At 63.5% G+C, this 21,711-nt stretch overlaps 1 protein-coding gene across 1 annotated transcript in view; it reads right to left on the bottom strand.

Moving 5' to 3' along the window:
• Positions 1 to 6,020: 6,020 nt before the first annotated feature.
• The window catches only part of ZNF148 (zinc finger protein 148), a 69,408-nt gene continuing 53,717 nt past the window's right edge, over positions 6,021 to 21,711 (bottom strand). The window contains exons 6-7 of the mRNA XM_029072657.2: positions 9,356 to 9,474; positions 6,021 to 7,833 (exon numbers count right to left, since the gene is read on the bottom strand). Of these exons, the coding sequence (XP_028928490.1) occupies positions 6,082 to 7,833; positions 9,356 to 9,474 (1,871 nt within the window). The 3' untranslated portion in view covers positions 6,021 to 6,081. The remainder of the gene's footprint in view (positions 7,834 to 9,355; positions 9,475 to 21,711) is intronic.

Below are 21,711 nucleotides of genomic sequence, written 5' to 3'. Positions count from 1 at the left end.
GCCCGAAGCTCCTTGTGGGCAGGGCACGTCTGCCAACTCTGTTGTATTGTCCTCTTCCAAGCGCTCAGTACAGTGTTCTGCACACAGTAAGTGCTCAATAAACACTACTGCTTGATTCATTTATCGTCTCCTCCTCTAATAATAATAATAATAATAATAATAATAATAATATTAGTGGTACTTGTTAAGGGCTTACTGTGTGCCAGGCACTGTACCGTGCGCTGGGATGGATACAAGTAAATTGGATTGGACACAGTCCCTGTCCCGCGTGGGGCTCACGGTCTCGATCCCCGTTTTACAGATGAGGGAACTGAGGCCCGGAGAAGTGAGGTGACTTGCCCAGGGTGACAGAGCAGACAGGTGGTGGTGCCGGGATTAGAACCCAACACCTTCTAACTTGGTTCCGCCACATGTCCGTTGTGTGACCGTGGGGAAGTCACGTGTGCCTCTGGCTGCCTCAGTTCCCTCATCTGTAAAATGCGGGTGAGTGTGAGCCCCGACTGGGACGGGGACTGTGTCCGATCTGATTAATCTGTATCTACCCCGAGGCGGAGAACAGCGCTTGGCACACAGTAAACACGTAACTATCATTATTATTATCATTATAACAGACGGATGGACAAATGGACGGACTGACGGATGGTCGGATGGCCAGTTGGATGGATGAACGGATGGGCGGGCGGACGGATGGACAGACGGACGCCTGGCTGGTCAGACGGACAGGCGGATGGACGGATAGGTGGACGGACAGATGGGTGGACGGATGGTCAGATGAACGGATGGATGGTCAGATGGCCAGCTGAACAGATGGCTGGATGTTCGGACGGACGGGTGCAAGAGCGTGTGGACGGTCAGACGGACAGCCGGATGGACGGACGGACGGACGGACGGTCAGATGGAAAAATGAATGGGTGGACGGACGGATGGGTAGGCGGAGGGACGATCAGAAGAACGGCTGGATGGTGGTCCGGACGGAAGGACGGACGGTCGGACGGACGGTCGGACGGACGGGGGTACCGACGGTTTGAGAAGAAGCCGCGTTGGGCACCGAGCCCTTGCGTCTCGTTAACCTTAAGCCGACCGCGGCACCCCCCCGACCCCGACCCGGGCCGGCGTCACGCTCCGCTCAGCTTTCTGCGGGGAGACGTCGCGACGGAGAGGAACACGAAAGATACGGCCAGGAAATTATTCATAAAACCGTATTCTGGATCTTTTATTTTATTTTTTTTTCCAAACAGCCAGTGTCCACATTTAAAATGCGTAATTTGCAAATATAAATTATCAGACTAATAATTCAATTAAAAATAAAAGCAGAACACAACTTCCCTTAGTATCACAATTACAGAAAAGAAGGGCGTCACGGACCCCCGAAGGGCCGCAGGGGCCCGGCACGGAACGCGGCGCCGGGAGGCCCCCCCGGGGAGGAGGGGATCGGCCGGGCCGAACCCTCCCCCGCGCCCCGGCGGGGAGGGCCGGGCGGGGAGGCCGCGTCCGGGAGGGACGGCGGGGAGACGGTGCCGGGTCGGAAAGGACTTCCTTCTCCCGATGGAAACCGAATGGGTCGGAGTAGAAAACAAATTCCCCAAATCATTTAGAACAATTATTTGGAGGGTGAAACGTGAGCTTTTTCTTTCCTTTTTTCTTTTTTTTTTTAAAAAAAGAGGCCCACAGCCCGTCCGATCCCCCGCTTGAGCTTCCGGGGTCCGCTCCGGGGAGGAAGGGGCCCGTCCGGCCCGCCGCCCGGAGGTAGCCCCCCCAACCCCAGCCGGAAGAGCGATTCGCTTCGCTCCGTTTCGCCGTGTGGGGGGGTCGCCGCGATTTCCCGGGGAGCCGGCAGTTCTCCCGGCCACCCCCACCCACCCCCGGCCCGGCGTCTCCCCTCCCCCGTCCCTGTCCGCCTCGCCGTCTCCGGCCACCCGGCCCTCAGGGAAGGCCCCGATCCGCCCCGTCCCTTCGGCTCGGCGCGACGACCTCTACGTTATATACGTTTTCGTGACGGGTGGGGCCGGGGAATCGGTCGGACGACGCTTAGCGGGGGTGGGCCGGAGCCGGTGGGACACAGAAGTCGCCGGTCCCCGGGTCCCCCGCAAAGCTGGGCCCGCCCCCACCCCCCACCTTCCGCGAGTGGCGACCCAAGGACGGCGTCCACGCCTCGGGAGAACGAAACGCTCCGACGGATGGCCGTCGGGTGGGCGTCCCCCGCGGGCCGCGTTCCGACCCCCTCTTCTGTACAGTCGGCACGAGCTCGTCTCTCCCTCTTCCAGAGCCCCGGGCTCCCCGCTCGGCACCGGGGTGACCGGTCCCCGAAGACCAGGGGCGGCGGCCCGGGGAGTCCGGGCGCCATCCGGCTCTGACCGCGACAATCTCCCCCGGGGCGGGGCCGGATCCCCTGCACCCAAATGCTCGGCTACGGTAATAAAAAGCGTCTAACGTCGTTACCTAGAAAAGTGACCAGTGTACGAAAAGGGCCGGGCGTCCGGCGGATTCTTCGAAGCACAGAGTATATAAACGGTGAGCATTTAAAAACGTTTCCGCTATAAAACGTCGGTCGGGTACGTTAATAAACGGGGGGCGGGGGGCGGTCTCCGGACCGGGACCGGGCCTCCCGGGGCGCCCCGGGGGGTCGTGGAGGGGGGGACACGCCGGGGCGGACGGGCGGGGCCGACCGGCGCTCTCCGGGCACAGTCCGAGGGGCGACGGGGCGACCCCCGCCCCGTCCCCCGCTCCCTCGCCTCCTCCGGGGAGGCCCCCTGCTCCGCCACCCGTCTGGGCGGGGCCGCCGGGGTGCCGCGGTCCCACCGGGAGGGAAGGCGGCGGCGGGCACGAGGGGCGCCGGGCGGGGGGGACGGGCACACCGGAGGGCCACTTTCGGAACCGTCCCGAGGCCCCCGAGGAAGCAAGGTCCGCCGCTCATTATTGCTTTTCCATACGGTCGACGGGCCTCCCGAGACGGAGAGCGGGGCCGGCCTCCGCCGGGAGATATTTACAGAGCTCTCCGCGTCTCGTCGAGACGGGCCGTCACGGACGTCACGTCCTTTACGGACGGTACAGAGTTGCACACGGGCACTCGCCGGAGGGGGATGGAATGCTGAACGTTAAGAAATACACACCCTAAAGGAAGACAGACAGATCCCTTGATTGTCAAGACACATCGATAAACTCTAGAAGCTGTGCAGAATTAAAACATTCCATCAGAGGTACATCCTCGTTCGATCGATCGTTATTTACAGCACGGTACCGCGTAAAAAAATAAAATCCGGTTAAGTACAGAGTTTCGCCTCTCGCGCGGCGGGGGTCAAGAAGAGACAGGATCCGCCGAACGCGGGGGGCGGCGGGGCTCACGGGGGAGGGGGCGGCCGGGCGGCCCCGGGGGAGAATCTGAGCGGCGGGGGGAGAGCCCGCGGCCGCCGGAGAGGAGAGACGGCGGAGCTCGCCGAGGCGGGTTCACCCCCGACTCGCCCGGGTGCCACGTGCTCGGGAAAGGAGCGCCCCGAGGCGCGAAGAGCCGTCTGGGACGGTCACCCCTCCCGAGGGAGGGGGGCTCCCTCGGTGGGCTGGGGGGGGGGGGGGGGGGGCCCGTGGGTTGGGGGTCCCCACCGGGTCCCTCTCCCCCTCGACCGGCCCGGGGCCCGCCTCCCCGGGGCGATCCGGACGTCCGGTCGGCAGCCGGGAGGCGGGACGGGTGCCAGGCCGCGCGCTCCGACCGCGTTCCGGTCTGACGGGAGCCCCGCGGGGGGAGGGAGTCCCGGGGTCGCACGAGGAAAACCTCCCACCCGGAGCCCCGAGGGCCTCTCCGGGGGGGCAGCCGACGCCCGCGGACCACCGGACTAAACCGCACCTCCGTACGGGGGGCGGCCGATACCCGTAGACCGCCAGACCGAACCACACCTCCGCCAGGTGGGCAAGCGACGCCCGTGGACCATCGGATCAAACCTCCCCAGGAGAGCCCACGGCCCCCGGCCGCTCCAGCCGGCGACGGGGCGGCCCCCCGGCCGGGGCCGCCGCCGTCTCGATGAGGGGCGGCGCCTTCTCCCCTCCCCGCCGGGCCGGCCGCTCTCTGGATCGAAAGCCAGCGGTCAGTTCCACAGCCGGGGCGGAAGGGCCCGATCGCGTGCCCGGGCGACCCCTCCCCTCCCCCGGCGGCCCCGGGATCTGACCGGTCTGTCGCCCCGCCTGGGCCCGGCGCCTCCCCCGAGACCCCAGTCCCGTGGCCCCTGGGGGGGCGGAGGGTCCGGCCACGGCGACCCACGGTCCCCCCCTCGGGGTCGGACCCTGACGGACGGCGTCCGCCCGGACCAGGGGAGAGAGAGCCCCCGGCCCCGGCGGCCGCCCGGCCCCGTCCCGTCCTCCCGCCCCGGGGGCACCCTGCCTGTCCCGGGCACCCGCCCCGGCTCGCACCAAGTGGCCGACTGGGCGTGGGGGCGGGGCCCGGGTCGGTCCGCGGCGGCCGCCTCCACCAGACACTCGGGGACCACCTCCGTGCGGGGACGCGGGCGGGGGGGGGGGGGGGGGTTCTTCGCGGAAGTCGAGACGTTCGGACCCCGCGTCGCGCTCCTCTGCCCACGGCCCCCGCCGGCCCCCGCCGTCGGCTCTCGGACGGAGCCCCGTTCGGGGGCGGGGGCGGGAGAAAAAACCATTCGTGGTCCAAGCATCGAGTTTGCCGTTTATTTATACCGTGAAATCCAACAGAAAATCACCCTGTCGCTCAGCTAGGCCGGAGGAGAAACCACGGCGATCGGTGAGGGCCCGGCGGAAGCCACGGGGACGGGGACTGGGTGGGGACCCGGGGGAGGGGTCTCTGCCCCAAAGACTTCCTCGCGTTTCTAAAAGACACCGTTTAAAAGCCCCCCCCCGCCCGTTCCCCCCCGCCCGGCTTATTCCAGGCAGGGACCCCCGCCCCGGGGGGGGAAGGGGGGCAGAACGGCCGGCCTCCGGACGGACGCCCCCGCCGCCCCCGGCCGCCCCGGAGAGAGAGTGTCGTTTCTGAGATGAGACGGGAGAGCGAAAACCTAAAAACGCTAAAATCCTTTTACTTGGAGAAATCAAAAATCCGAAAAGGAAAGAAAAAACCGAAAGAAAGAGAAAATTAAAAAAACGAAAAAATATCGGCCGAACGCTAAGTGCTCTAATGTTAATCGAGGTGGATAATGTAAAGCGAGATACAATTAAGCTTCGAAACCTGGAATATACAGTCCGTGTAAGCATTACGTCTGTCGGGAATGTCGTCTAGCGAGTACTGGAACTAAAAACCTCAAAACCTTGATACGAGAAATCATTTAAAAAAAAAAATCATCATCTAGGTACACCGACTGTACAAAGAAAGGGTGACGGTGGGGGAGGGGGACGGGAGGAGCGTTCCGGGTGGGGGGGGCCGGGCGACGGGGGGCGGGAGGGGGCACGGTGGGCGGGGGACCCACGTCCGCCCCCTTGAAATTACCGTGACTTTTGAACAGTCTTCCACGTCCGGATTTCGATTCCCGCTCTTCCTTTCGGAGGACCCGGCTTGGATGGATTGCGAGGGGAAACTGAGGCGGGGGGGGGGGGGGGAGAACGTCGGTCTCTCGCCCCGAGGCGGAGGAAGGGCCGCCCCCCCGGCCCGGCCCGTCCCCCCGCCCCCTTCCCGAGAATACACCTCTTCTTCGGGGGCGGGGGATGGCGCGCGAGGGAGAGGGGCGCGACCTCTTCGCCGCCGAATCCGGCCGGCTCCGTCCGTCCGCCCGCCCGTCCGTCCGGGGGCGGGCGGGCTCCCCGTCCGGAGGGGGCGGCGGCCGGGCGGGGGGCGGGCGCTCCCCCCCCCGGGCGAGGCCGGGGGGAGGTCGAGGGCGGCGCGGGGCGCCGGGCCGTCGGCGGGGCTCTCGGCTCGGGGCGGGCGGCGGGGCCGGGCTCTCACGCGGGCCGGGGAGGAGCGGAGCCCGCCGCCCGGGGGGACGGGCCGGCCGCGCCGCGGCCTCGGCCCGGGCCGCCCCCCCCCCCCCCACCGGGCCCCGCCGCGGGCGCGGCCCCGGGGGGGGGGCCCGCGCTCCCGCCCGGGGCCGCCCGCCGCGTCCTAAAGTGCCAGAGCGCTTGCCCCCCCGGGCGGGCCTAGCCGAAAGTCTGGCCGGCGGGAGGGTCCGGGGAGGCGGCCAGGCCGGGCCGGCCGTCGCCGACGCCCACCAGCGGGAACTCGGGGAAGGCGGCGCCGGGCCCCGCCCCCCGCAGGGCGGCCTGCCCGTTGGCGGCGCCGAACTGGGGGCCGAGGCCCGGCCGGGCGCCGTGGTACTGGGCCCGGAAGGGCTGGTCGAAGGCACCGCCCAGCGGGTAGACCTGGTGGCCGGGCGGCATCTCCGCCTTCTTCTGGGCGGCGGTCACCTGGTCCAGGAAGACGTGGGCGGCGGCCGAGGCGGGGGCGGAGGGCGCCGGGGGTGCGGGCGGGGCGTGGCTGGCCTCGTCCCCCGCGAAGGGGAAGCCGTGCTGGGCCTCGCCCACCAGGAGCCCGAAGTGCGCCTTGTCGGGGGCCGCCCGCAGCGGGGAGCCCAGCCCGGCCCGGAAGCTGTTGAGGGGCAGGGCCGCGTACACCTGCTTGTCCAGGGCGGCGAAGGCCGGCTGGCCGGCCAGGGCCGGGCCCTCGGCCACGAAGCCGAGGCCGGGGCCGCTCAGGTAGGCGTCGTTCTGGCTGGTCCGGTCCAGCGCCTGCTGCAGGAACTTGGAGTACTCCTGCAGCATGCTGGCCTTGTCCGAGGAAGGCCCCGGGGCGCCCTCCGCCGGCGGGGGCGGGGGGCCCGGGGGGCCCGGGGGCCCCGGCGGGGCGGGCGGGGGCGGCGGGCCCACGTCCGGGGCCTCCCCGCCCGGCGCCCCCGCGGCCCCGGCGTCGATGGACAGGCCGGGGGTCACCTCGGCGTCGGCCACGCCGAAGGCGGCCATGTCGTGCTGCCCGTTGGCCTTGTGGGAATAGTGGTCCAGCAGCGTCTGCAGGACCTCGTCCGGGAGGATGCTCTTCTCGTGGGGGCCCTTGAGGTCCGGGCCCAGGCCCTGCGCCTCCAGCGGGCCGGCGGCCGCCCCCTCGTTGATGACGCTGGCCACGGCCGCCTGGGTGGCCGAGGGCTGGGCGGCCATGGCCCCCAGGCTGAGCGCGTACTCGCGGCCGTGGCCGCTGGCCTGCAGGTAGCGCTTCTTCTTCAGGAACTGCATGGCGTCGCCGTAGTTGGGGCTGCTGTGGGCCGCCGGCTTGCTGGGCCCCTCCTGCAGGGTGGCCGCGGCCACGGCCACCGGGTCCAGCTCGCCGGCCCCGTCGGCGTCCAGCAGGGCCTGCTTGTCCACCAGGTCGAAGGCGAACTTGGCGGCCTTGTCGTCCTCGAAGGCCGCCAGCGGGGAGGCCGCCGCCCGGGGCTCCTGGCCGGGCTTCGGGCCCCGCCTGGCCCCGGCGTTGACCTTCTTGAGGACCAGCTTGGGCGGGGGGACGCCCGCCGCGCCCGCCGCGTCCAGGTGGGAGCCGCCGGGCCCGGCCGCGGGCAGGGGCATGGCCACCGCGTACTCGGCCACCATGTACTCGTCCTTCACCTTGGCGCCCGGCGAGTAGAGGGGCAGGTAGTCGCCCTTGTCTTTCCTCGAGTCGCCCCTGTCCCCGCCCCCGGCCCCGTCCCGGCCCCCGCCCGGGCCCTTCTTCTCCGACTTCTGCCGCTTCTTCTTGGGCAGCGAGCCGTCCCGGGCCGGGCCCGGCGGGGAGAAGCCGCCGCCCCCGCCCCCGTCCTCGGGGCCCGGGAGGCCCGGCTTGGAGCCGGCCCGCGAGGCCTTCCGCTCCCGGCTCTCGTGGCACATGCGCTTGTGTTTCAACACCCGGTCCGTCCGGGAGAAGTACTGCGGGGACGGGCGCCGGAGGCGGGGGCGGAGCGGACCGGCGGAGACCCGGAGAGATGGGGCCGGGGAGAGAGGCGGGGACGCGGGGAGAGAGAGGGAGGCGGGGGGCGGGGAGGGGAGAGGGACACGGGAACGGGGCGGGGGGGAGGGGATGGAGACGGGCGGGGGGAGAGATAGGGAGACAGGGAGAGGGAGCCGGGGAACGAGAGAGGGAGAGGGCAACAGGAAGGAGGGGGGAGAAGGAGATGGAGACGGAGGGCGGGGAGAGGGAGACAGAGGGAGATACGGAGAGAGGGAGAAAGGGAGACGGAGACGGACCGAGGGAGACGGGGCGAGAGGGAGAGAGGGAGAGGGAGACGGGAAGGGGGGGAGGGAGACGGAGACAGAGGGGGGGAGAGGGAGACGGAAGGAGACAGGGAGACAGGGAGCGTGGGGGGGAGGGAGACGGAGAGAGAGGGAGAGGGAGACGGGGAGATGGAGAGAGGGAGACGGAGACAGACCGAGGGAGACGGAGCGAGAGGGAGAGAGGGAAGAGGGAGACGGGAAGGGGGGAGAGGGAGACGGAGAGAGAGGGAGAGGGAGAGAGAGGGAGATGGAGAAAGGGAGGCGGAGACAGACCGAGGGAGACGGAGCGACAGGGAGAGAGGGAAGAGGGAGACGGAGCGAGAGGGAAGAGGGAGACGGGAAGGGGGGAGAGGGAGACGGAGACAGAGAGGGGGGAGAGGGAGACGGAAGGAGACAGGGAGACAGGGAGCGTGGGGGGGAGGGAGACGGAGAGAGAGGGAGAGGGAGACGGGGAGATGGAGAGAGGGAGACGGAGACAGACCGAGGGAGACGGAGCGAGAGGGAGAGAGGGAAGAGGGAGACGGGAAAGGGGGAGAGGGAGATGGAGAGAGAGGGAGACAGGGAGAGAGGGGTAGAAGGAGACAGGGAGATGGAGACAAACAGAGAGGGAGACAGGGAGCATGAGGGGAGTGACGGAGAGGAAGACAGGAAGGGGAGGAGAGGCAGATGGAGATGGAGAGAGAGGGAGACGGGGCGCGTGAGGGGAAGGGAGATGGAGACAGAGAGGGAGACGGGGCGACGGAGCAAGAGGGAGAGAGGGAGAGGAAGACAGGAAGGGGGGGGAGATGGAGAGAGAGGGAGAGGGAAGGATGGAGGGAGACGGGGAGATGGGGAGAGAGGGAGATGGAGACAGAGAGGGAGACGGGGCGACAGGGAGCAAGAGGGAGAGAGGGAGACAGAGGGAGAGGAAGAGAGGGACACAGGGAGAGAGAGGGAGGAGAGAGGGAAGGAGAAAGGAAGAGGGAAGGAGAGGGAGAAAGGGAGGGAGAGAGGGAAGAAGGGAGAGAGAGAAGGAGGTGGCGTTACTAGGACGCTAAAGGGAGCACGGGGTCCTGAGTCGGGCCTGCCTACGCAGTGACCCGGCCCCCCGCGGCCACGGTCGTCCCCCCACCCCGCCGCTCGCCGGCCCCCCGCCCGCCCGCCCGGCCCCCCGCGCCCCCGGCGGGCCCGGTCCCACCTGCAGGCAGTATTCACACTGGTAGGGCTTCTCGCCGCTGTGCGTCCTCTTGTGCCGCTCCATGTGGTATTTCTGGATGAACCGCATCCCGCACTCGTCGCAGCGGAACGGCTTCTCCCCTGGCAGGGCGGCACCGGGGCGGACGCTCGTCGGGGCCCAGAACACGGGCGCCCGGGGGGAGGGATGACGGACGGACGGACGGACGGACACGCGCGCTCGCGCACACACGCTCACACACACAGAGGCGCCGACGCAATCCCACCAGGCCCGCCGGCACGGCCAAGCGCTTGGCGCGGTGCTCCGCACCCGCTAAGTGCTCGAGAAACGGCACGGACCGACGGAGGGGAGAGGCTGAGGCGGGACGACACAATCCCGGCCGCACGGCGCACGCCCGCACACGCGTGGACACACGGGCCGCTCGGCTTCGGCCTCCCTGCGGCTCCGAAGGCACGTGGTGAGCGCCGGACGCGCTTATCGCCGGCTCGGCCTCCCCCCCGGCTCAGGGGAGACCCCCGTCCCCCGCCCCGGAGACCCCCCAGACCCCGGGTTTCTCGTGCCGCCGGTGGCTCCCGGTAGGAGTCGGGGAAATGAGCCTCAATTCTGCTCCCCGCAACGGCTCGCACAGCGCTGCCCCCCCCCCCCCCCCCCGACTCTGGTGGACACAGCCTCTGCCCGGAGCTCAGGAGGTCCCGGGTTCTACCCCTGGCTCCGCCACTCGTCCGCTGGGCGACCTTGGGCAAGTCCCTCAACTTCTCTGGGCCTCGGTTCCCTCATCTGCGAGAAGGGGATTAAGACTGTGAGCCCCGGGTGAGACCTGGATTGTGTCCATCCTGACGGCGTAGCGCACGGAGCCCGGGCCCGGGGGTCGGAAGGGTCACGAGTGGGGAAGCGGCGCGGCTCAGTGGAGGGAGCCCGGGCTTCGGAGTCAGAGGTCGTGGGTTCGACTCCCGGCTCTGCCGCCTGTCAGCTGTGTGACTGTGGGCGAGTCACTTCGCTTCTCTGGGCCTCGGTTACCTCATCTGTACAATGGGGATTAACTGGGAGCCTCCCGTGGGACCACCTGACGACCCCGAGAATGACCGAGACCGAGAATGACCGGCCAGAGAGGTGAGGGGAGAACCAGGATTTAAAAAGGCTGGTGTGGGTTAAGCGCTTACTATGGGCGAAGCGCTGTGCTAAGCGCTGGGGGATACAAGGGAAGCAGCGTGGCTCAGTGGAAAGGGGCCGGGCTTAGGAGTCGGGGCTCATGAGTTCGAATCCCAGCTCTACCGCTCGTCAGCCGGGGGACCGTGGGCGAGTCACTTCACTTCTCTGGGCCTCAGTTCCCTCAGCTGGAAAATGGGGATGAAGACTGGGAGCCTCACGTGGGACGACCTGATGACCCCGTATCTCCCCCAGCGCTTAGAAGAGTGCTCTGCACATAGTAAGCGCTCAACAAATACCAACATTATTACTGTAAGCACTGGGGTAGACAGGAGTAAATTGGGTCGGACACGGTCGCCGTCCCACACGGGGCGCACGGTCTCGATCCTCATTTTAGAGATGAGGGGACCGAGGCACAGAGCCGGGAAGTGACTTGGCCAGTCAGTTGGACGGTTATCGTGTCCGCCTTATCCGGTGATAACGATAGTAATAATTGAGGCCGTGAGCCCCACGTGAGACAATCTGATCACCCTGTAGCCCCCCGCAGCGCTTAGAACAGTGCTTCACGCATAGCAAGCGCTTAACAAATGCTACTTGTTTTCTTTTGTCGTCTGCCTCCCCCTTTTAGACCCTGAGCCCGTCGCTGGGCAGGGATCGTCTCTATCTGTTGCCGGATTGTACATTCCAAGCGCTTAGTACAGTGCTCTGCACACAGTAGGCGCTCAGTAAATACAATTAAATGAATGAATGATAATTGTACTCTACCAAGAGATTAGTACAGTGCTCTGCCCACAGTAAGTGCTCTCTAAGTATGACTGATTGATTGACTGGAATATTTCTCGAGGCTCAGCGGAAAGAGCCCGGGCTTGGGAGTCAGAGGTCAGGGGTTCGAATCCTGACTCTGCTGCTTGCCAGCTGTGTGACTTTGGGCCAGTCACTTAACTTCTCTGTGCCTCGGTTACCTCATCTGTAAAATGCGGATGAAGACTGTGAGTCTCATGTGGGACAACCTGATTCCCCTGTATCTACCCCAGCGCTTAGAACAGTGCTCTGCACATAGTAAGCGCTTAACAAATACCAACATCATTATTATTATTATTATTATTATTAATCCCGGCTCACAGTCTTCATCCCCATTTTCCAGATGAGGGAACTGAGGCCCAGAGAAGTGAAGTGACTCGCCCACAGTCACACAACTGACAGGTGGCAGAGCCGGGATTCGAACCCATGACCTCTGACTCCCAAGCCCGGGTTCTTTCCACTGAGGCGTGCCGCTTCTGACTCCCAGCCCAAGTTCCTTCCACTAGGCCACGCTGCTTCTCTAAATGGGAAGGTCGCTGCTCCCTCTCGGAGAGCTAACAGAGCCCGGCTCATCCTGTAAGATTGGTAATTGTAGCCTCCCAAGCGCGTAGTACAGTGCTCTGCAAATAGTACGTGCTCAGTAAAAACGATGGCTTAATTGACTGTTATCTGCTCCCTCCGCCAGGCCACAGTGTTTCTCTGCCCGGAACCGTCGGCTCAATCCGCTCCCAGGCCACGCTCTCCCCGTCCCCGGCCCGGCCGCGCTCGGAGCAGTGCTTTGCACAGAGTAAGGGCTCAAATAAATACGAACGAAGGAAAGAACCAACGCCCCGCAGGGGCCGGGGCCGCGTCCGCTTGGCTCGCGGATACCAAAACCCTACTTAAAAATCACCTCCTCCAAGAGGCGTTCCCAGACTGAGCTCCTCCTCCCCCTCTACTCCCTCTGCCATCCCCCCTTTACCTCTCCGCAGCTAAAGCCTCACTTTCCCCTTTTCCCTCCGCTCCTCCCCCTCTCCCTTCCCATCCCCACAGCACCGTACCCGTCCGCTCGACTGTATACATTTTCGTTACCCTATTTATTTTGTTAATGAATTGTACATCGCCTCGATTCTATTTAGTCGCCATCGGTTTTTACGAGACGTTCTTCCCCTCGACGCTGTTTATTCCCATCGTTCTCGTCCGTCCGTCTCCCCCGATTAGACCGTAAGCCCGTCAGACGGCAGGGACCGTCTCTATCTGTTGCCGACTTGTTCATCCCAAGCGCTCAGTACAGTGCTCTGCACATAGTAAGCGCTCAATAAATACCATTGAATGAATGAATGAATGAAAACCCTCGCTCGGTGTTTCCCGTTGGCGAAGGCCGGCAAGACGGGGGCTCGAGGACCGGGCACGGCAGGCAGAGCCCGCAGAACGCCCCGCCGCTGAGCCGAACCCCACAGGCAACCTCTCCCGGCGGCCCTGGATCGCCTCCGCGTCTGCAGTCTCCGCTCGAGGGCTCGCGAGGCTGGTGGAAATCGGGCTGACCTTGTCCACCGCAACTTCATCCTCGCCTGCTTTAACTCTGCCCTGTCGTCTACCGGACGACATTGTTTCTTCATCCTCTCTGACTCCCGGGCCCTTTGCCCTTTCTACTGTTCTCTTTCTCCCGCCCACCCCGCACGCTCCGCTCCTCCGCCGCCCACCTCCTCACCGTCCCTCATTCACGCCTATCCCGTCGTCGACCCCCGGGGCCACGTCCTCCCGCGGTCCCGGAACGCCCTCCCTCTTCACCTCCGCCAAACTCATTCTCTTCCCCTCTTCGAAACCCTACTTAGAGCTCACCTCCTCCGAGAGGCCTTCCCGGACTGGGCTCCCCCTTTTCCCTCTGCTCCTCCTCTACCCCCCCCTTCCTCTCGCCTCAGCTAAGCCCCCTTCCCCCCCTTTCCCTCCGCTCCTCCCCCTCTCCCTCCCCCTCCCCTCGGCACCGTACTCGTCCGCTCGACTGTATATATTTGCATTACCCTATTTATTTTGTTAATGAGATGTACATCACCTTGATTCTATTTATTTGCTATCGTCTTAATGAGATGTTCTTCCCCTCGATTCTATTTATTGCCATTGTTCTTGTCTGTCTCCCCCGATTAGACCGCGAGCCCGTCAGAGGGCAGGGACTGTCTCTATCTGGTACCGATTTGTTCATTCCAAGCGCTTAGTACAGTGCTCTGCACACAGTAAGCGCTCAATAAATACTACTGAATGAATGAATGCCCTCGCCGGTTATTTCACATGTTGAATGCCCTCCTCCAGCCCCAAGACCCCGCCCCACCGTTTTCATCCCAGTGATCCCGCCTAATCATTTCACGGGAAAAACCGCAGGCCTTAGGCCTGGTCACCCTAAATCCCTCCCTCCCCCTACCCCGTCTTCGACTCTTCCCGTGTTTCCCGGAGAAGCGGCGTGGCTTAGCAGGAAGAGCCCGGGCTTGGGAGTCAGAGGTCGTGGGTTCTAATCCTGACTCCGCCACCCATCAGCTGTGTGACTCTGAGCAAGTCACTTCACTTCTCGGTGCCTCAGTTACTTCATCTGTAAAATGGGGATTAAAAGTGTGAACCCCACATGGGACAGCCTGACCACCCTGTATCTACCCCAGCGCTTACAACAGTGCTCGGCACATAGTAAGCGCTTAACAAATACCAACATTACTATTAAGTCACTTCGCTTATCCGGGCCTCGGTGACCTCATCTGTAAAATGGGGATTAGGACTGTGAGGCCCACGTGAAAAGACCTGAAAACCCTGTATCTATCTCGGGGCTTAGAACAGTGCTTGCACGCTAAGGGCTTAACAAATACCATCGTTATTATTATGAAATATCTCAACAGATCTCCAGCCTCCTCTCAAAACCCACCCCCTCCACCTTTGCCTCCAACTCCAACCCTCTGCACCTTATAAATAAAAAATAAATGGTGGTATCTGTTAAGCGCTTATTCTGTGCAAAGCACTGTTCTAAGCACTGGGGGAGACACAAGGTGATCAGGTTGTCCCACGTGGGGCTCACGGTTTTAATCCCCATTTGACAGATGAGGTCACTGAGGCCCAGAGAAGTGACGTGACTTGCCCGAGGTCGCAGAGCTGGCAAGCGGCGGAGTCGGGATTAGAACCCACGACCTCTGACTCCCAACCCCGGGCTCTTTCCACTGAGGCACGCTGCTTATCAAAGTGCTTGCCCCCTCCTCTCGTCCCGTCCCCGGCCGCCATCTTCAGCTCTTTGCTTTCCAACCGCTTCTTCCCCGCTGCTTTCGAACAGGCTCCCGTCTCCCCTACTCTAAACAAATATATTTTTATGACCCTATTTATCTTGTTACTGAGGTGTCCGTCCCCTTGACTACTCATCCTGTTAAAGTCGTCTCGTTTTTGTCCGTCTGTCTCCCCCGACTAGACTGTGAGCCCGTCGACGGGCGGGGATGGTCTCGATCTGTTGCCGGATTGTCCGTCCCAAGCGCTTAGGACGGTGGTCTGCACAGTAAGCGCTCAATAAATACGACTGACTGACTGAATGAATGAATAAATCCTCCCTCGACCCCACGGCTCCCTCCACTTACGGCCCCGCCCTCCTTTCTTCGAACTCCTTGAGCGAGTCGTCTACCCCCTCTGCCTCCACGTCTTCTCCCCCGACTTCCTTCTTGACCCTTGCGAGCCGGCTTCTGCCCCTTCCGTTACATGGAAACTGCCCTGAGGTCACCGGCGACCTCCTTCTTGCCAAATCCGAGAGCCTCGGCTCCATCGTGACCTTCCCCGACCTCCCGGCTGCCTTCGACCCGGCGGACCAGGCCCTTCTCCTGGAAACAGGCTTCAACCTCAGCTTCTCGGGTCTCCTCTTATCCCTCCGGCTGCTCCTTCTGTCCCCGCCCCACCTCAAACTGTGGGGGGGGGGGTCCCTCAAGGCTCAGTTCTGAGTCCCCTCTATTCTCATTCATTCATTCATTCAATGGTATTTATTGAGCGCTTACTATGTGCAGGGCACCGTACTAAGCGCTTGGAACGGACAATTCGGCAACAGATAGAGACCATCCCCGCCCAAAGACGGGCTCACAGCCTAATAATAATAATGTTGGTATTTGTTAAGCGCTTACTATGTGCAGAGCACTATTCTAAGCGCTGGGGGGGGATACAGGGTAATCGGGTTGTCCCACGTGAGGCTCACGGTCTTCATCCCCATTTTCCAGATGAGGGAACTGAGGCCCGGAGAAGTGAAGTGACTCGCCCACAGGCACACGGCTGACAAGTGGCAGAGCCGGGATTCGAACCCATGACCCCGGACTCCCAAGCCCGGGCTCTTTCCACTAAACCACGCTACTTTGCTAATAACGTTGGTATTTGTTAAGCGCGCTTACTATGTGCAGAGCACTACTCTAAGCGCTGGGGGGGATACAGGGTAATCGGGTTGTCCCACGTGAGGCTCACGGTCTTCATCCCCATTTTCCAGATGAAGGAACTGAGGCCCAGAGAAGGGAAGTGACTCGCCCACAGTCACACTGCTGACAAGTGGCAGAGCCGGGATTCGAACCCATGACCTCGGACTCCCAAACCCGGGCTCTTGCCACTGAGCCACGGGAGACAGCAAAGCCAAAGAGAACAAAACAAAAACAAGCCAACATCATCAAGATAAATAGAATCAAGGAGAAAAACCCACCTGATATTAACAAAATAAATAGGGTAATAAATAATATATATATATACACATACATACATACATCTACACCCACTCCCTTGGAGAACTCATCTGCTCCCACGCCTTCAACTCCCATCTTTCCACGGATGATTCCCAGATCTCCCTCTCCGACCCCGACTTCTCTGCTCCTCTGAAGTCTCGCGTTTCCTCCCGTCTTCAGGACACCTCCACCTGTCCCACCGACACCTCCGACTTCACGTGTCCGAAACGGAACCCCTCCTCCTGCCACCCGCACTCGGCCCTCTCGCCGACTTTCCCGACGCCGTAGACGACACTCCCCATCTCCCGGTCGCTCCAGCCCGCGATCCTGGCATTATCCCGGACGCATCTCTCTCATTCGATCTGCATATTCGACGTCCCCAAATCATGAGATATCTCGACAGATAATGATAACGATAATTTTGGTATTTGTCAAGCGCTTACTATGTGCAGAGCGCTGTTCTAAGCGCTGGGGTAGACACGGGGGTCATCGGGTTGTCCCACATGAGGCTCGAAGTCTTCATCCCCATTTTACACATGAGGGAACCGAGGCACAGAGAAGTAAAGTGACTTGCCCACAGTCGGCTGACAGATCTCCAGCCTCCTCTCAAAATCCACCCCCCGTCCACCGGTGCCTCCAACCCCAACCCTCCGCATCTTATCCGAGTGGCTGAAAACGGTTGAAAACGCGCCCTCTCCTCTTCATCCGAGCCGCCGCTCCGTTAACCCGAGCGCTGATCTCCCCTCGACTCCAGCATCATCCTTCTCACGGCCTCCCTGCCTCCGGTCTCCGTCCCTACTCCAGTCCCTACTGCGCTCTTCTGCCCGGCTCGCTTTTCCGCCCACGTCTGCCCGCTCCCCCAGCGGGTTACCCGTCCACCCCGGCATCCCACGGAAACTCCTCGCCATCGGCTCTCGGGCCGTCCGTCGGGTCGCCGCCTCCTCCCTCCCCCGGCTGCTCTCCTCCTCCGTCCCGCACACTCCGCTCCTCTGACGCCGACCGACCTCCTCCGTCTCGCCCGTCCTCCCTCTGGCCCAGGCCCCGGGCCGCGCTGCCCGAGGAAGGGGTACGCGGCCAAATTCTCAGTCCCATCAGTGGAATACGATCGTCCCTCGCTAAGCCCTCGTTTCCCCTGCTCCCTCTCCTTTCCGCGTGGCCCTTGCCCTTAGGATTTCCACCCTCTTCTCAGTCCTCCTTCAGCCCCGCAGCTCTCGGTCGAAGTTCGAAATCGATCTTACCGTCGGACTCCCTGCTCTAGACCCCAAGTAGGCAACGCGTCTGCTCGAGAAGCAGCACGACGTAGTGGATAGAGCCTGGGCCGGGAGGTCACGGCCTCTAATCCGGACTCCGCCCACTCGTCTGCTGGGTGAGCTGGGGCAGGCCACTTCACTTCTCTGGGCCTCAGTGACCTCCTCTGTAAAATGGGGATTAAGGCGGAGAGCCCCGCGTGGGACAGCCTGATTATCTCCTATCTACCCCAGCGCTTGGAACAGTGCTGCTCATTTGTACCTATTTTTATTCCCCTATTTATTTTGTTACTGAGGTGTCCATCCCCTCGATTCTATCTATCGTGAGCAAGTCGTCTCGCTTTTGTCCGTCCGTCTCCCCCGATGAGACCGTGAGCCCGTCGTTGGGCAGGGATGGTCTCTATCTGTTTCCCGATCGTCCGTTCCGAGCGCTTAGTACAGTGCTCTGCGCACAGTGAGCGCTCAATAAATACAACTGAACGAACCGACGAACGAATGAACGGGCTGGAAGGGACCAAGGGCGGAACCGCCCCCCTCCCGGACTCACAGCACTTATGTCCGTAACTGTAATGATTTATGTTCATGTCCTGTCTCCCCCTCTAGACCGTAAGCTCCTTCAGGACAGGGAACGTGCCTGTTCTATTGTTCTACTGTCCCCTCCCAAACGCTTAAAATAATAACGTTGGTATTTGTTAAGCGCTTACTATGTGCACAGCACCGTTCTAAGCGCTAGGGGGACACAGGGGAATCGGGTTGCCCCACGCAGGGCTCGCAGTCTTCATCCCCATTTTACAGTTGAGGTAACCGAGGCCCAGAAGAAGTGAAGTGACTCGCCCACAGTCACACAGCTGACAGGTGGGCGAGCCGGGATTCGAACCCACGACCCCTGACTCCCAAGCCCGGGCTCTTTCCGCTGAGCTTATCGCGGTGCTCTGCACACGGTAAGCGCTCGGTAAGTACGACCTACGGAGGAGCCGGTCGCCGTGCGTGTGACAGCGAGGCTCAGCACGGCCGCCGTAGGAGACGAGCTCGCTGCCATCTCCACCCCTTCCGGTCAACCCCGGGGGAGTCTACGCCGGTCCGGGGGGAGGCCGGGCTGCACCGAGGGTCCAGGCCGGTCCTCGGCGGGGCCCGGGCTGGTCCCGGGGGAGCCCGGCCTCGGATGTGGGGGTCCGGGCCAGTCCCGGGCGAATCCGGCCGGCACTAGGGAGGTCCGGGCCGGTCCCTGGGGGAGTCCAAGCTTGTCCTGGGCGAACCTGGCCTGCTCTAGGGAAGTCTGGGTTGGTCCCGGGAGGAGGCCGGCCTGGTCCTGGGAAAGCCCGGGCCGGTCCCGGGGGGAGTCTGGCCCGCGCTGTGGCACGAAACAAAAACTCCTCACTCCGGGCTTCGAGGCCGTCCGTCCCCCGGCCCCTTCCCACCTCTCCTCCCTCCTCTCTCTCCCCCGCCCACCCCGCCCGCTCCGCTCCTCCGCCGCCCGCCCCCTCGCCGGCCCCCGGTCTCGCCCGTCCCGCCGCCGACCCCCGGGCCGCGTCCTCCGGCGGTCCCGGGACGCCCTCCCTCCTCGCCTCCGCCGGACCCATCCTCTTCCCCTCTTCGAAAGCCTACTCAGAGCTCACCTCCTCCGCCGAGAGGCCTTCCCGGACCGAGCTCCCCCTTTGCCCTCTGCTCCCCCTCTCCCCTCCCCTTCCTCTCCCCTCAGCTAAGCCCTCTTTCCCCACCTTTCCCTCCGCTCCTCCCCCTCTCCCTTCCCCTCCCCTCTGCACCGCACTCGTCCGCTCGACCGTATATGTCTTCATCACCCTATTTATTTTGTTAACGAGACGTACATCGCCTCGATTCTATCCCTTTGCTGTGGTTTCAATGAGGCGTCCATCCCCTCGATTCTATTCATCGCCATCGTCCCCGTCCGTCCGTCTCCCCCGATCGGACCGTGAGCCCGTCGGAGGGCGGGGACCGTCTCTATCCGTTACCGATCCGTCCGTTCCGAGCGCTTAGTCCGGTGCTCTGCGCACGGGAAGCGCTCAATAAATACTGTTGAATGAATGAATGAATCCAAGCAAGTTCCGGGAGAGTCTGGCCCGCGTTAGGGAAGTCTGGGCCAATCCCGGGGGAGTCCGGCCTGAAACGGGGAAGTCCGGGCTGGTCCCGGGGGAGTCCGGCCTGGTCCCGGCGGGGGGACCCCGGCCCGCACTAGGGGCGTCTCAGCTGGTCCCGGGGGGAGCCCGGACTACTCCCGGGTGAGACCGGGCCGGTCCCCGGACAGTCCGGCCCGTGCCCCGGGAGCCTGAGTGGGTCCCGAGGGGAGTCCGGACTGGTCCGCGTCGGTCCCGGGAAGAGGGCGGCCCGCACCGTGGGAGTCTAGCCCAGTCCCGGGGGAAGTCCGGCCCGGTCCCGAGGGGAGGCTAGCCAGTGCTACGGGAGTCCAGGCTAGCCCCGCGCTAGGGACGTCTGGGCCGGTCCTGGGGGAGCCCGGTCTGGTCCCGGGCGTGTGGGTGGGCTCGTGCCGGGTAGGGGGGGGTCTGGACTGATCCTGGGAGAGTCCGGGCTGGCCCCGGGGGCCCGCACTATGATGACGACGGCGGTATTCGTCAGGCACTCCCCCCGTGCCGAGCACCGTTCCGTCCTGGGCCGGGGAGAGTCCGGCCTGCCCCGCGGGGCGTCCGGACGTGCTACGGGAGTCCGGATCAGTAGCGCGATCACGCGCCTATCTCGACCCGACGACCGCATCGGCCTCCTTTCTGACCTCCCGCCTCTCCCCGCCTCGGTCTCCACTCCCCTCTGCCGCCCGGATCTCCTTTCCACGGAAACGTCCGGGACACGTCACGCCCCCTCGCACCCCAACCTCAGAAACCTCCGGCGGTTGCCCATCCACCTCCGGATCAAGCGAAAACTCCTCACTCTTGGCTTCGAGGCCGTCCATCCCCTCGCCCCCTCCTACCTCCCCTCCCTTCTCTCCTCCATCCCAGCCCACAGCCTCCGCTCCTCCGGTGCCGCTCACCTCCTCCCGGGGCCTCGCTCTCCCCCGTCCCGCCGCCGGCCCGGAACGCCCTCCCTCCTCACGTCCGCCGAACTCGCTCTCTTCCCCCCTTCCGAGCCCTGCGGAAAGCTCACCTCCTCCAAGAGGCCTTCCCAGACCGAGCCCCCCTTCTCCTCGGCTCCTCCTCCCCTTCCCATCGCCTCGGCCCGCTCCCTTTGCTCCGCCCCACCACGCCTGTGCATATATTTATACGTGTCTATAATTCTACTTATTAATCCTTGTTTACTTGTTTCCATGTGTATCTATCTAAAATTCTACTTACTTATATTGATGCCTGTTTACTTCTTTTGATGTCTGTCCCCCCCCCCCCCCCCCACTTCTGGCCTGTGAGCCCGTTGTGAGCAGGGAATGTCTCTATTGCTGAATTGGACTTTCCAAGCGCTCAGTAGAGTGCCCTGCACACGGTAAGCGCTCAATAAATACAACTGAATGAATACTGAGCAAGTCTGGGCCTCCCACCTCTGGCCTGGAACGACCTCCCTCCCTTCAAAGCCTTACTGAAAGCCCACCTCCTCCAAGAGGCCTCCCCAGACTACGCCCCGCCTTCCCTCTGCTCCTCCTCCCTTCCGCGCGTCGCCACGACTCCCTCCCTTCGCCCTTCCCCCCTCTCCCTGCCCCACGGCACTTCTGTATTTATCCGTAATTTTATCTATTTATATCGTCTCTTTACTTGTAGTGACGTCTGTCTCCCCGGTCTAGACTGTGAGCTCGCCGTGGCTAGGGATTACCTCTCTTTACTGCTGTATTGTACTTTCCCAGGCGCTTAGTACAGTGCTCTGCACACAGTAAACGCTGAATAAATACGACTGAACGAATGAATAGGGAAGTCTGGGCTAGTCCCGGGGGAGTCCGGCCCGTCCCGCGGCGGGGGGGGGGGGGGGAGTCCGGGCTTAGAGAAGCGGCCGGGCGTAATGGACGAAGCCTGGGCCTGGGGGTCAGGAGGCCATGGGTTCTAATCCCGCCCACCACCGGAGCCGGCACGACCGCCGCGTGACCTCGGACAAGTCACTTCACCTCTCCGGGCCTCAGTTCCCTCACCGGCAAAATGGGGATTGTGATCGTGAGCCCCAAGTGGGATTACAGACCCGCCTGTCTCCACCCAAGCGCTCGGTACAGTGTCTTGTGCACGGGAAGAGCTTAGTACCAAAATCACTATCGTTCCTGGGCGACTCCGGCCTGCACTAGGGAAGTCTGAGCCGGTCCTGGGGGACGCCGGGCTGGTACTACGGGAGTCCAGGCTAGTCCCGGGCAGGTCCGGCCCGCACGAGGAAAGTCCGGACCGGTCCCGGGTGGAGTCTGACCTCGGCGTGGGGAGAATCCGGCCTGCACCGTGGAGCGGTGCTCCGCACGTAGTAAGCGCTCAATAAATACTATTGAACGAATGAACGGATGAGTCTGGCCTGGTCCCGAAGGGAGTCTACGTCAGTCCCGGGCAAGTCT

The sequence above is a fragment of the Ornithorhynchus anatinus genome, chromosome 1 (assembly GCF_004115215.2).
Source record: "Ornithorhynchus anatinus isolate Pmale09 chromosome 1, mOrnAna1.pri.v4, whole genome shotgun sequence".
Lineage (NCBI taxonomy): Eukaryota > Metazoa > Chordata > Mammalia > Monotremata > Ornithorhynchidae > Ornithorhynchus > Ornithorhynchus anatinus.
This window is presented reverse-complemented; position numbering and strand designations above follow the sequence as displayed.